The 13,994-nt window shown below is 44.4% G+C and overlaps 1 protein-coding gene across 1 annotated transcript; it reads right to left on the bottom strand.

The window, feature by feature from the left end:
* Window positions 1–1,974: 1,974 nt before the first annotated feature.
* On the bottom strand, window positions 1,975–13,439 carry C16_21H2orf49 (chromosome 16_21 C2orf49 homolog). The gene is made up of 4 exons (XM_059281461.1): window positions 13,294–13,439; window positions 11,267–11,433; window positions 6,690–7,065; window positions 1,975–4,776 (listed from the first exon to the last, which is right to left on the bottom strand). Exons 1-4 carry the CDS (start codon window positions 13,390–13,392, stop codon window positions 4,720–4,722), a joined length of 699 nt encoding a protein of 232 aa, XP_059137444.1. The 5' UTR covers window positions 13,393–13,439; the 3' UTR covers window positions 1,975–4,719.
* Window positions 13,440–13,994: the final 555 nt, after the last annotated feature.

Raw genomic sequence — 13,994 nt, forward strand, 5'->3', positions numbered from 1 at the left:
CTTGCCTTTTTATTTTATAAGGGGTTACAATTAAGACTGCCCAAGTCTCAGAAGAGAGGTGGACTTTGGACTTTTAAACTGTGCTGAGACTGTGAAAGACTACAGGGACTTCCAAAGTTGAACTGCTTTTTGTAGGATGATACATATAGCCATGAGCCTGAGGGCCAAGGAGGTGAATGTGGTAGTTTGAATGAGACTGGCCCCCCTAGGTTCATGTATTTGAATACTTGGTCCCCAGCTGGTGGAACTGTTTTGGGTAGGATTAGGTGGCCTTTTTAGAGGTGTGTCACTGGGGGTGAGCCCTGAGGTTTCAAAAGGCCATGTGGTTGTGTCTCAAGATGTTAGCTCTCAGCTACTGCTCCAGTGCATGCCTGTCTGCCTGCCTGCCTGCCTGCTACAATGCTCCTCACCATGATGGTCACAGCCTCTAACCCTCTGAAACCGTAAGCCTCAAATAAACCTTCTAAAGTTGCCTTGGTCATGGTGTCTTACCACAGTAACAGGAGATGCAGCCTTGCTGGAGGAAGTGTGTGGGGAGGGGTGGGATGGGGGAGCATTGAGGTTTCACAGACTCATGACAATCCCAGTGTGCCCCTCCCGCCTCCTGCTTTTGCTTTAGGGTGTGAGCACTCAGCTGCCCCTCCTGCTACCCAGTGCCTGCTTATCTCCACTCTGCCTCATGCATTCTGACTCACTGGAACTGTAAGCACAAAATAACTTGCTCTGAGCATGGTGTTTTATCACAGCATAGAAAAGTAACTAAAACGTAACCCAAAGCATAAGGTTTCCTCGCATCTATACATAGATGACTGAATAAATTCTTGGTTTACACCTTGCCATTCCATGTTCCCTGGCCTACCTTCTCCACAGAATAAGGAACTGAATCACCTTGCTCAACCCTAGGATACACAATACCAGGTATTTAAAAATACATAAGAACTCATATCTTTGTTTCTTTATTTCACAATAAGGAAATCAACTAAATTATTAAGCAACTGAAAAGATTAAATGCATTTCAGTTCATAAAACACACTAGTAAAAAGCAACCAAATGCAAGGAGTTTTGTCTCTGCTTTTTTGTTGTTGTTCAAAATAGCAAATTACCGGAGTATTTTCCAAGTTACTTGATTTAGAACTTCAGTCTTCAAATGCAGTAACTGAAAAGTTTCTGCACCCCGATTAAATCTCTCTGCCGATGCAGCAATCCAAATCAAACCAAATCAAACCGAATTAGAAAAAGCCCAGGTTTAATGGGTAAAGCACTCCCGGATGATTTTCTGCCCCCCTCAAACAAGGAGACAGGGAAGAGAGACCAAAAAAAACACGTGTCTGTTTTCTGGTGTGCAGTTTAAATACCCTGTGGGAGTAGTCTTGAGCAGTAGTCCTGAGGGAGGAGTAGTGTTTGGTGGGCTTTCTGAGACAGGGCAGGGTTTGGAGACAGAGAGAAGGGGGTGGGGGAGCTGAGGTAGAGCTTCCATCAGAGCATTCCAGGCTCTTTGGGTATATGGGTGCCAGGGGTTGAGGTGGAGCTTTCACCAGAACAGTAACATTACGATCCCAGCTAAGGAATTAGTCATTTCAGCTCAGAGCTGTGCTCCTAGTACTTGGGAGGTATAAACAAGCAGGCTGTGGTAGAATCTGCCTTAGAAAAGCAGCCGCCCTCCCTAGAGGGGAATTCAGCTGATGACTTTGCCCTAAGTCTCTCAACCAAGTTTCTACTTTGTCCCATTTATTCTTAGGGATACTTGAGGATGCACATCTTCAAGTCAATCAAGATGTCTCAAACATGACATAATTAACTGTCCTCTTGCTCACAACAGGTGACTGGGCTGGGCTGTTTGAATGCAAAGAATGCAATGTAGATAAGATTATGCCACACACAATGACACTCCCTGAATCAGTTTCTTCTGTCACATCAAGTAACAGGAATATTTTTCCATCTGATTTGTTTTGCAAATGACAGATCTGCTCAAGATAATTTTACTCAGTTTATTTAAATAAGGACAAGGCTACTTAAAAGACTATACATACAAAAACCGTACATTACAAGGTCAACCTTTTCTATACTGAATTACAAAACTTACACAAGCATTTAGTAAAAGCACACTTAAAAACATGTTGACCAATTAGTAACCTCTCAACAATGCTCAAGTTCCACAGCAGGACGTAGAGGAAGCTCTAACACACTGGGATGGTTTAATCTAATGGCAGTTTTACTTAATGTAAGTTTTTAAAAGGTCATTGCTGTTGAATGAGTCTCTACATCAGTTTTAGAACTGTCTCTCAAACTTAAGTCAACCAAAATAGAATTTCAAATGAAAGCTTCAATTCTGATGAATTTCCATACCAGCAAATACAGCCTCGTGGTAGTAGTGAGCCGCTCTTCAAGACCCTGGCAGCTGTCTAGACTAATAAGGCTACTCTGGGAAACTACGCTGCTGTAAGAGCCTTTGGGAAGCAATTGAGTGCCCTGATGCTGCACGGTTCCAGACTGCAGGGTCCACACAGTGGTCTATGAGCCCTCAGAAGTAAGAGGACTGGGGTTGGACTATCTCCACCCCTTAGTGAATGGAGTAAAGTCACAGACACAATGCAACTCGCAAAGCTAAGTCTGAAGCTGAGACCTAGAGAAAAGAGAAAGGAGAATGGGAGAGAGAGTAGGAGGTACACAACAGGCAGGAGGAAAGAGCAAGGACAACTTGCTGATGGCAGATGTGCTGCCTCTGGTACCTCACAAGCTCCCCACTGACTCCAGTGCCATCCATTTGCCAACCCAGTAATAAGAGCAGCTGGCCTCCTTGGGACACAGAATGGACAGCAACAACACTAACCCCATGTTAGTGCGTGAAGGTGCTCCAGAACTGCTCACCACTCACAATGAGTCCTTCTAACCCACATGGAAACACCACCTCAGAACGAGCCTCCCAAGGCTGCTTCTCAAGATTCCCAGCGCTTGGCACACTTCGTTACAGAGAGGAAGCCAACTCCATGATCCCTTTAGGAGGCACAGAGCTCTGTGACAGGGAGTACGAAATACACAGTGCATGGTTCAATGCTTCTCCACCTCTCAAACTCCAAACAGCTCAATAATACGCTGCTATGTGAGTGTAGATGCTGAATGCTCATAGTATAAACTTCAATTTGAAGCAACAATGTTACACAGTTCAGCTGTTATTACCAACCTACTCTGTAAGTTAAATATACAAATTAAAAATTAATTTCACTGAGTAACTAAAAATAAGTGCCCACTGACTTAAAACTGTCAAATGGCTAACTCTCTCTTCAAAGAGAGAAATGCCGTGGAAGCAGAAGGGTCAACTGAATATAAAATAGATTGTGTCAGTCTACTCTAAAAGCTGCACTTTTCAAATCTCCCTTGACAAGTACATATAGGAGCACAGTTCCCATCAACAATATTCATTAATCAGCCCTGCAGATAACAATACATTTAAAATCTTACTGTAGCATCAACAACTCATGCAACACTTAATATGCATCAATTTTGTCTTATGTGTACAAATTTAGTCTGGAAAAAAAAGAGAACGCTAAAAAACTACAGGGTTGATGTCTAAGAACAGTACTTACCTGCAAGGCTGAATTATGTTTTGTAAGGCTAGTTGATAACCAATCTAAAATGCTTGTTTTAACAAATCAAAGAAAGGAGATGACCCTAAGGCCTACCAACAAGGCAAACCACCAATCTGAAGATTATACATGGAAAAGGTGTGAAGTATCTTTACTCTCAGTTAGAAGTATAAAGGAGGGAGCAGATACTAGAAGTCATGAATGTAAAGCAAACAGTATTTTCTCACTCACTTGCACTATACAAGTGGATAACGCTATTTGCACAACAATGAAAAGACTGTCAGTTAACCCTGCATGGGACAGCCTGCAGGGAGCTGTATTCTAGCACATGTTCAGCTAGGAGTCCACTTCTCCGCTGCACTCTACAGTGAATTCCAATTCCAGTGGCCTGACCATGACGACTGCCTACTCCACAGCGACCAATAAGCACCTCCCTCCACCACTGCCACATGTTCTGGACTTTCCTAATGTCTAGAATTCTAGCACCCATCATGCCAAACTTTCTGCTGTCAAGTACTGCTTCTCACGTGATCACCCAGCCTGAAGACTTTGAAACCAGTCTCATTTTAAAAAGAGAAAGCGTAGAAGAAATGGCTGAACTCACAATGAGACCACAAGCCGTACAAGAAAAGAGCAGGCAGGATCCTTGCACGACAGAACGTTCTAAAGACACATGAGCAGCTTCTGCCACTGAGAGGGAAGTGACAGCAAACTCTGTCCTCTTCTGCCTTCAGTGGGACACAGCGGCACGAGCAACTGAAGAGCAGAATGCTTCTCCAGCAACACCATCAACACACTTTCCTCGGTGAACCCTTCACGATGCAGGTGGCAATATTTACCAGAATACTGCCAATTGCTATATGCTGCTGCTTGGGAAAAGAAATTTATAAAGGATGTATACAAAGCTATATATTAAAAAAAAAATTCTTCCCTAATCAGGTCATGAAAGTCAAGACATTTTAAGGAAGGGAAGAAGGAATGGAGGGAGGGGTTGGGAGGGAAGGGAAAGACTTTTATTTTTCCAAACCTATTTTAAACCTCAAGAAAATCCCACAGTAATCAGGACCTCAGTAAATACTGTGGACTCATCTGAATACTGCAGCTGCAGCTCTATTTACACTTCGGAGGCTTCCCTTCACGGCCATGTTACATGCTGTATCTTCCTCTTTGTTTCTGGAGGCTTCAGGTGATTCTGGAAGACAGGAGCAGAACCAGTTTACAACGGCAGAGATGCCTCAGAACAGCTCAAAGGAGCACGTACCCAGCCAAGGTCCAGTACAGCTGTGCCAGTCCAAGAGCTCTGCTGCCACCTGGTGGGGATGGGGCTCACAGGAAGAAACAAGTCTCTCTGGCTCCCATTTGTCTGTTCCTGGTTCTCAAGTGTTCTGCACTAAGATATCTCTCTCTGTCTCTGTCTCTGTCTCTCTCTCGCACACAGGTACGCAGGGACAGCCTGAACCTTATCCCACAAACAGCAGAACCAGACACTGCAGAAGGTAGAGGGATAGGCCTCTCTTGGCTTTCTAGATGCTCCTACGGTGATTCTAATGGGCAGAGCTGAGAAGTTCGGCTGCTGCAAACCTGCCTCTTCCCCACCTGGCCCACCTCCTTCACGGACATCACAGTCTAAACTCCATGAGAAATGGTGACTAAATATTCACATTTCTAAAGCAATACCGATCTGTATGTATCTACATATACATATACAGAGATCATAGCTATGTAAATATCTATGCCTCAAAGGCTCACTCCCTGTAGTAATTGTAGTTCAGATGTGGCTTATTCTTCTAACTTTCACCCCACATTCTCCTCTATCTCACAAAGGTGGTTAAAATAACTACAGAGGCAGACTGGTGTCCCACGTATGCCCTGTAATCAAAGTACGGTCTGGCCAACTAACTGGAAGTTATGCACAGTGACTCGTGTACAAAATCCAAGCATCCAGATGCTTCAATATAGCGGAACAGAATGTATGTGAGAGATTCCCTTCAGAATTCCTCTAGCCTTCCAAAGTTAAGTAATTTGTTGGTTAGGAAAGAGCAGACTCTAGGGTAGGTTTAATGTAAGTACAAACACACTTACGGCCTAGGCCCAAATACTGCTGCATAAATATGCTGCCCTAGACAGTAGCATCCTCACTAACAAAGGATTATTTAGCTTTTTAATCCCAAGACAGAAAAAACATTTTACGAAATCTGCCTTTCTGCATTCATTTTACATAGAAAGAAATTCAATGAACTTTCAAAAACAATAATTACTGTGGATTTTTAGATTCCGAAATTCAAATGTATGAACAACAAGATAAAACAAACAAACAAACAAAAAAACCAAAACAAAACAGGCTACTGCTGGGTGGTGGTGGCACACGCTTTTAGTCCAAGCACTCGGGAGGCAGAGGCAGGTGGATCTCTGTGAGTTCGAGGACAGCCTGGTCTGCAGAGTGAGTTCCAGGACAGCCAGGGTTACACAGAGAAACCCTGTCTCAAAACCAAAACAAAACCAACCAAACAAAAAAACCCAGACTACTACAGAGTTCAAGAGCAGCAAGTGGGCATTGCAGACTGTAGAGTCAAGTGATATCATGTGTGCTCTTTTCCTCCTAGACACTGATGAACCTTGGAGATGCAGCTAGGGGAGAGATGCAGCACCCACCTACCCTGGAATGGTACTTACTGAGCTATAGGGACCTCACCCTCTGCTCCTCAGCCCAGCTTGGCTGTACATCCTGCACATGCTGTACTGCTACCAGCTGTACCTACTGGGGTAGACTGAGAGGCTGCAGAGACTGGGGAGGTGAGGGAGCATTCTCTCAGGGCTTCAGTGGGTTCTGTGTGATCACTAAGCCTTCCCTGCTGCAGGGACTGGTCTCAAGGTGACTCTTTATATCATCATAGTAAGGAAAGAGGTGTCAGCTTAACTATCAAAATTCCATGGTAGTTTGACATGGAGCCAAATTTTAAACTCTATACTGTTTTCAGATCATAATCCTCTAAAGGAAATAGGGTTGTTTTTAGCACCCCCATCCCCAATAAAAGGCAACAAGCACAGCTGGCTGACCTGGAGCTGCAGGGTAGGTGCTCAATATGGAAGCCACCCCATACTTACCGTGGCCTCGGCCTCTTCCTTAGGAGCAGCCCGCTTCAATTTCACGGGAGTAGTTCCAACAGGGGACAAAGGCGGTGACTTCACAGGACCCGAAGGGCTTTTCCTATGTGTTAAGTCATGGTTCTGTTTAGTGTCATTATTATTGTGCTCCATTTTATTGTTCATAGACAAACTGGAAAACAAAACTAGGGGTGAAACCCCTGAAGAGGAATTTGGTAATTTCCGAAAGGCATCACGGGTAGAGCCTGTCTGGGCCGGAGGCTTGAGCCGGTCATCTGCTCCATTCTCCGTCTTCTTCACTTTGATGCTTGTGCTTGTGGAGCTCCCATCGAACACAATGAGGGGTCTTTTCCTCAGTCCGTCCACAGCAGTGCTCCTGAAATCAGAGATGTGCTCTTGAAAAGCACCGCACGGGCTGGCAGATCAGGGGACTGCATTCAGTCAGAACAATAAGCAACAAGTTTTATTGACCAGACTGTGGTAAAGGGAACTATTGGAAGTAAGACTTCCAGGCCCAAAGAAACAATTTTCTAGTGCTTTCAAGTACAAAATATTTATTTATAAGAATCTTTCATAAAAACATTACTTCTAAAAATGTTGGATGAGATGTCCCTCATAGTCTTGGGAATTTGAGTGCTTGGTCCCCATTTGGTGGTGCTGTTTGGGCAGTTTAGGAGGTGTGGCCTTGCTAGAGGAGTCCTCAGTGGAGGAGTCCTCAGTGGAGGAGTCCTCAGTGGAGGAGTCCTCAGTGGAGGAGGTCAGACTCCTGCCATTCCCAGTTTATCCTCTACGTCCCGCTGTAGTTCAAATGTGAGCTCTCGGCTAGCTGCAGCCTGCTGCCATGGCTCCCTGTCTGGGACTCATCCTTCTTTCTACAAACTGCCTTGACCTTGGTGTTGTATCACACACACAAAAAAGTAGGTACTATAAATATTAAGCAGCTCCACAATAAAAAAGAGCAGCTTATTGGTACTGCTATCCTGAACATGCAATCATAATCAACGATTCTTTTACAAAGAAAAACTATAAAACATTATCAAGACTCCCACAGTGGTAGTTCACAAATAATAAAGCAAAACCCTACTGCAAATGCCAAATGTCTCTAATGTCTGGGCACTTTATAATCAGTGATTAAATTATTTGTACAGTTTTAATCATGAGATATGATGAGTCTTCATGTCCAATGGTTAATTAATTGGTGCATCTCATTGCTCTGAAGCACAGGCCTGAATAACGCAGGAAATTATGAATATTTGTGGATTTAAACACGTATAAGCATAGAACACATGGAATAAAAAAAAGGTAAAGAAGATTTAAAATAATAGCCAGCACAGGGCACTTTCAGTGAATGGAGCTTGTGGGCTCAGTATTGCTCTGGATGAATGATGGGGGAGTGATGAGTCAAAGTGAAGGCTGGATTCTAAAGATGCTTCAATAAGCTAACTTATTGTTTACAAAACAGAAATACTCTATACATCTGGTGTAAATGAAGTACATGGTGTTTATAGACCAAAGGAGTAGACTTGTATTGTAAAACACAACCTTATTCTTCATTCAGGCATGGCGAGGCCTCCATGCACACCCTCACCTTTGGTCAGTTCCATTATCTGAGGGAATGCATGTGTTATGTGGCCACAAAGCTCTACTGCAGTGGTTCTCAACCTTCCTAATGCTGTGATCCTTTAATACAGTTCCTCATGTGGTGGTGACCCCTAACCATAAAATGGTTCATTGCTACTTCACAACTATAATTTTGCTACTGTTAGGAACTACAATGTAAATATCTGTGTTTTCCAATGGTCTTATTGGAAAAGGTCCTTTGACCCCCAAATGCGTCCAGACCCACAGGCTGAAAACCACTGGCTTACAGACTTGTACCACTTGGGAGTTTGCTCGGCTTCCTGTGTGGAGTTTGACACCCTGCCTAGGGCTTGCTAGAGTGCTTCTCCTGTGACAGTGATGGTCTCTTAGCCCTCTGGAGCCATACACCAAATAAACTCTTTCTTCCATAAGCTGCCCTGGTCATGGTGCTTTATCACAGAAACAGAAATGCAACTAATAAGCTGTGGGATGGTCTTTCTGTATGCTGTGCATATGTGTTGCTACCATTGGTTAATAAAAAAGCTGCTCTGGCCTATGGAAGGAAATCCAAGAGAGATACAGGGAGAAGGTAGAGTTGAGCAGACACCATCCAGTCACCCAAGGAAGAAGATGCCAGCAGACCGGTAATGCCACGGCCACGTGGCAAGATATAGATTAATAGAAATGGGCTAATTTAAGATGTAAGAGCTAGCTAGCAATAAGCCTGAGCCATAGACCAAATAGTAATTAATATTAAGCCTGAGTGATTATTTTATAAAAACGGCTGCTGCCCAGCACGACTGAAACTTCAGTCTACACGAATACACTGTGTCACCTTGGGCAAGTTACAGCATTCCTCTGGATCTCAGTTTCTCCACAGATAAAAGAGTGAGTTCAACAAAACAGGATACTCCTAGGTCCTTTCAACTATAATGTTCTGGTTCAAGATTCAAATTGTAAAATTTTGTGTGGAGTTGGGGGTCATATGGTGCTGGGTATCAAACCCATACCTTGCACACTGTCTAGATAAGTGTTCTACAACTGAGCTAAACCTCATCCCCCAAATTGCAAATTCTTAAAATAGAGCCAAAGATCTTTTCTAAACAATATCCAGGGGCTGTCATGAGAAGTTTAGCTTTGAAGAAAAGTATGATCAGCATTGAAAGCTTTGCTTATTACTAGGACAAGTGCCGGAATGTGCTAATAATATTGCTTGAATTTAAGAACCTAAACAAGTAAACAAAATGAAAGGTATATGTAACAGAATTCAGAGGCTTGTGAAAGTTAACACTTATGTGTAGCCTGTACTAACATGTAATCACTCCTGCTCAAAGGCAAGACTACCTCTGTATTTCTTTTCCCCCAAACTAAGAGCATACATATATCCAACTGCATTCATGCTTACTAATCACCTCAGTTAAGGGACTCACAAGGGATCGAAACCGCTGATCAAGTTAGATTTACATCCTCCATCTCTCCCCAGCCCTCCAATCCTTCTCCTACTGTTCTAGTGCATTGCCTATGACAGTGCCTTATGTAGAGAAGGCCCGAGTAACTGATTAATACCATCACTCGTTAGAGCAAACATTCAAGGATCCATTGCCTATGACAGTGCCTTATGTAGAGAAGGCCCGAGTAACTGATTAACACCATCACTCATTAGAGCAAACACTCAAGGATCCATTGCCTATGACAGTGCCTTATGTAGAGAAGGCCCGAGTAACTGATTAATACCATCACTCATTAGAGCAAACACTCAAGGATCCATTGCCTATGACAGTGCCTTATGTAGAGAAGGCCCAAGTAACTGATTAACACCATCACTCATTAGAGCAAACATTCAAGGATCCATTGCCTATGACAGTGCCTTATGTAGAGAAGGCCCTAGTAACTGATTAACACCATCACTTGTTAGAGCAAACACTCAAGGATCCATTGCCTATGACAGTGCCTTATGTAGAGAAGGCCCGAGTAACTGATTAACACCATCACTCATTAGAGCAAACACTCAAGGATCTTAGAAGGCCATCCTCTCAATGCAGTCAGCAATGTTCATTAATCAAATGTAGTTTTCTTTTTAAAAATAATTTGCTTATAGTTTTATGATAATTTTTCTGAATCTTAAGTCTTCTAAGAATTAAACGATGGTACCTGAATTTAGCTAACAGACTCTTCACTTCCACAGCAGTCAAGTCTTACCTGACTCATCTTTTTCCTCAAAGCCAACAAGTTCGATTGGTTCTACCTACAAAACACATCCTGATCCTAGGCCATCAAATTCCCCACTTTAGTCAAAACTATCATTTACCGCCTGGATTATAGCACAGCCTTCCTCACTGAGCTCCCTGAACCATCCTTGCAACTCCCCATCTTAACTACTTCTCGGTACAGTAGGGAGGGTGATTCTGTTAAAACACCGTCTGGGGGGGTGGGGGTGGGGGGACGACACCACCATCACTACTTCAACACTTTCTCACAGCTTCTCAGAATAAAGCCCAAATTCCCCAAATCCACAAGCTTCACTTGATCCCACAATCCCTACCATTCCTTCCCAGTAGATGTTTTACCTCCATCTCTTTCCAAACCTAGACCTGATACATTACAGGCACACTCCCGATCCAGGTTCTCAGAGAGTGGAATAACGGACAAATCTCTACTTCTTACAGGTCTTTCTACTGAAATGTCACTCTGTAGTAGTTACTGACCACTTTACCAAAAATTGCCATGACTTCTCCATGGTTTACCTGTCTCCACAGCATACATTTAACTTAAGTTCCTCTCAACTAAAACATGAAAGCAGGGATGCCAGTATTGTCCACTACAGCAATCATAGTACTTGGTGTTCAATTAACAGTTACCAAATGAATGTCTGTTTGTTGTGTTTGTTTGTTTGTTTGTTTTTGCCTAAGTTTATCTGATGGGAAAAAACAAAAACAAAACCCTTCAGTCATAAAGGATTAGATGTAACCAGGAAACCTGGAACCACTAGAAAGTACCTTTTGGTCTCAATTTTCACTTCATGCTGTTCTCTTCTCTTTTCCATCATCTTCCCCCATCTATTCTTTGGCAAATCCCTCTGAGGCAATGGTATGGCGTGCTGGACGTAAAGGTCAGTAAGGTTGTCCTTGTTTACTCTTACGTCATTCTCAACAGCTATGTTCTTCTGTGGGAAAGGAAACAAAAATTATCTCAAAACATCTTTCATTTAAAAACGACTTATCTGCATTACATGGTAAAAAGCATTATGCGTAAATAAATTATAAAACTATTTTCACAATTACATCCCTTTAAGAGTCCTAGGTGTTATTAAATAGAATATTAAAGACACATTAAACTCTATAAAAATTAAGTTGGTCCTCATCTTAGAGTGGCCACACGCCCTGACTGTTGAAGACTACTGCCCACAACTGTTAGCCAACTCTAGCGGTAGAGGACCATTACCACCACCACCACCACCACCACCACCACCACCACCACCACCACCATCTCAATCTAAATGAAAATGGGCATTATTTGAGGAAAACAGATAAAAGAAAGCATACCATCTGATTCTGTCCATAAGCTACTTTGAGTATGATCATCATAGTCAAACTGGTGGGGTAAGATCTAAGTCTCACCCTGTGTTTTATTTCTCATGTTTCTTTAATGTGGTGGGTGGGTACTTGCTTTTTTTTTTTTTTTTTTTGGATGATGGGGACTCAACCTAGTTCCTTTAAGTATGCCAAGCACTGCCTTTACCATGGAGAACTCCCCACTCCCCCCCCACACACAGAGTCTCCTGTACAGCGTTTTAAATGAGCTTATACTACTGCAGAAGAAAACTGAACTCCCCATTCTGATGACAGTCTCAGTTCACCATGCCCCACCCACCACATTTTCACCACTCAACTCCTTGTCCAACATGCCTAAATGACCCCAATCTCTCTCATTGCCCAATTTCCTCTCAACCTCATGAAGTACAATTATGCAAAACGCACAAGAAAAAGCAGGAGAAATGTATGCTTTGTTTAACTGAAACATCAAGGCCAACTGACTGGTTTGACTCCATTTTTTTAAATATTAAACCATCGTATTCCTCTTTCATATAGGGGAATGCTGACTTCCTGAATTCAGTCAGTGATGGGAGTACCCTGAAACTCTTGGACAACATTCCCAGAGGACTACATCTGTTTGGAAAGCACTGAAGAGTTGGCAGCGGCGCTTAAAAGTGCTGTCAACGAGTCAACGGCAAGAGCTGGTTAAAATGCGGTTTTAGGGCACATGCGGAACCTACTTAATGAGAAACTGACGGAGCTCAGTGTATGTTTCAGTAAGACCTCGAGAATCCTGGTGTGCTTAGAAGCTTGAGAACCACAGGTTAAAGGTCATCTTTAAAATAACGTATGGAGAACTTCAGTTAATTAGAGAAAAGATACGGTAGTTAGGACAAGAAAAACCTCATAGAAAACCAGACGTGCTACGTAAAACCCTAGCGAAACTTTCAGCCATTTGGATAAGACTGATCCCATTTTTCTTTGATGTTTTGCCTATTTCACACCAGCTGGGGGGAAAAAAAAAAGACAAAAAGCAAGCACGCCACATAGAAAGCCAGGTGCCTCAAGTTCGCCTAACGGTGACCACGTCCATAATGATCTTAGGAAGCAAGCCCATCTCTCTGGGACTCAGTTTCAGGCTCTCTAAGGGAGGCGAAAAAGCTGTGCAACGGATTCTTTCTCAGACGCTCCGGATCCAGCCCTGACTGCACCAGACTTCTCCCCTCCCTGTCTGTTCTCCCCAGTCCCTCTCTTCCGGAGGCCGTTGCTTGCACAGAGGCAGCGGAGGTCGTCTGGGACGCCCTCTCCGAGCTAGTGAGGATTATCCGGGGATGCCAGCCACTCTTTCGACGTTTCCTTTTGGGGGAGATCCGAGCGAGGTAAGCCCCACCGGATCTGTGTGGGCGGGGAGCGGCCACGAGCCTCCCGCAGGCCTGCCCGTCCTCCCGGCTGCCCGTCCGTCCGTCCTCAGTCGGGCCCGAACGCCCCACCTGCTCCAGGGTGAGGAGGAGGAACTCCTGGGACAGCAGCTCAGGGTGCAGCAGCAGCTCCGCGTCCGTGCAGCTGCGACCGCCCACATCCCCCGCCATGGTCGTCGCCAGGAGACCCCTGGCCGGCTACCCACAAGGCACCGCGGTGGAAGCGTCCCGGAAGTGACATACGGGGGCGGGACTCCGGTGTCACTCGGCGCGCCCGAGACCTGATGCTTTCTGCGGAGGGTGGAGGGTGGGGCTGGTAGCCCAAGCTGACGCACCTCAGTCTAGAGGACCGGCTGGGGTGCCGAGCTCAGGAGCAGCCGGACCCGGCCGCGCCGGAAACACGGAAAGCGAAGCAACCCGAGCGAGCCGCCATTGGTCGCACCTCCTGTGACGTCCCATGGCAGAGGCCGCAGGGATTCTCCGGACTGCTTGGAGAGACAGAATTGATCCAGAGGGCAGATAGCCCTGACCCCGATTGGCATGGTCCCGTCTGAAGCCTTCCTTCTTTTCGCACTTTACGATGTCTCTCAATCGTTTGTTGCCTAATTTCCCTTCTGCATAAAGTAAGCCCAATAAGGCCAGACCCTGGAATTCATTCCCTGTAACCCCCGCTCCTCGGACGTCATGAGCATCAAGTATTGTTCCCTGAAATGATACTTTTAAACCAACCAGCTCACAAGTGAAAAATAACAACCAGCCGAGAAAGTGGTAGC

The sequence above is a fragment of the Peromyscus eremicus genome, chromosome 16_21, assembly GCF_949786415.1.
Source record: "Peromyscus eremicus chromosome 16_21, PerEre_H2_v1, whole genome shotgun sequence".
NCBI lineage: Eukaryota > Metazoa > Chordata > Mammalia > Rodentia > Cricetidae > Peromyscus > Peromyscus eremicus.

What these genes read in the sequence shown, in the direction of transcription:
- C16_21H2orf49 (XM_059281461.1), bottom strand. Translation starts at nt 13,392, where the DNA reads ATGGCGGGGGATGTGGGCGGTCGCAGCTGCACGGACGCGGAGCTGCTG. An exon ending in GTGAAAATTGAGACCAAAAG is followed by an intron (nt 7,066 to 11,266) that starts GTACTTTCTAGT and finishes CTCTGATTTCAG; the next exon opens with GAGCACTGCTGTGGACGGAC. An exon ending in AGGAAGAGGCCGAGGCCACG is followed by an intron (nt 4,777 to 6,689) that starts GTAAGTATGGGG and finishes CCTGTCTTCCAG; the next exon opens with AATCACCTGAAGCCTCCAGA.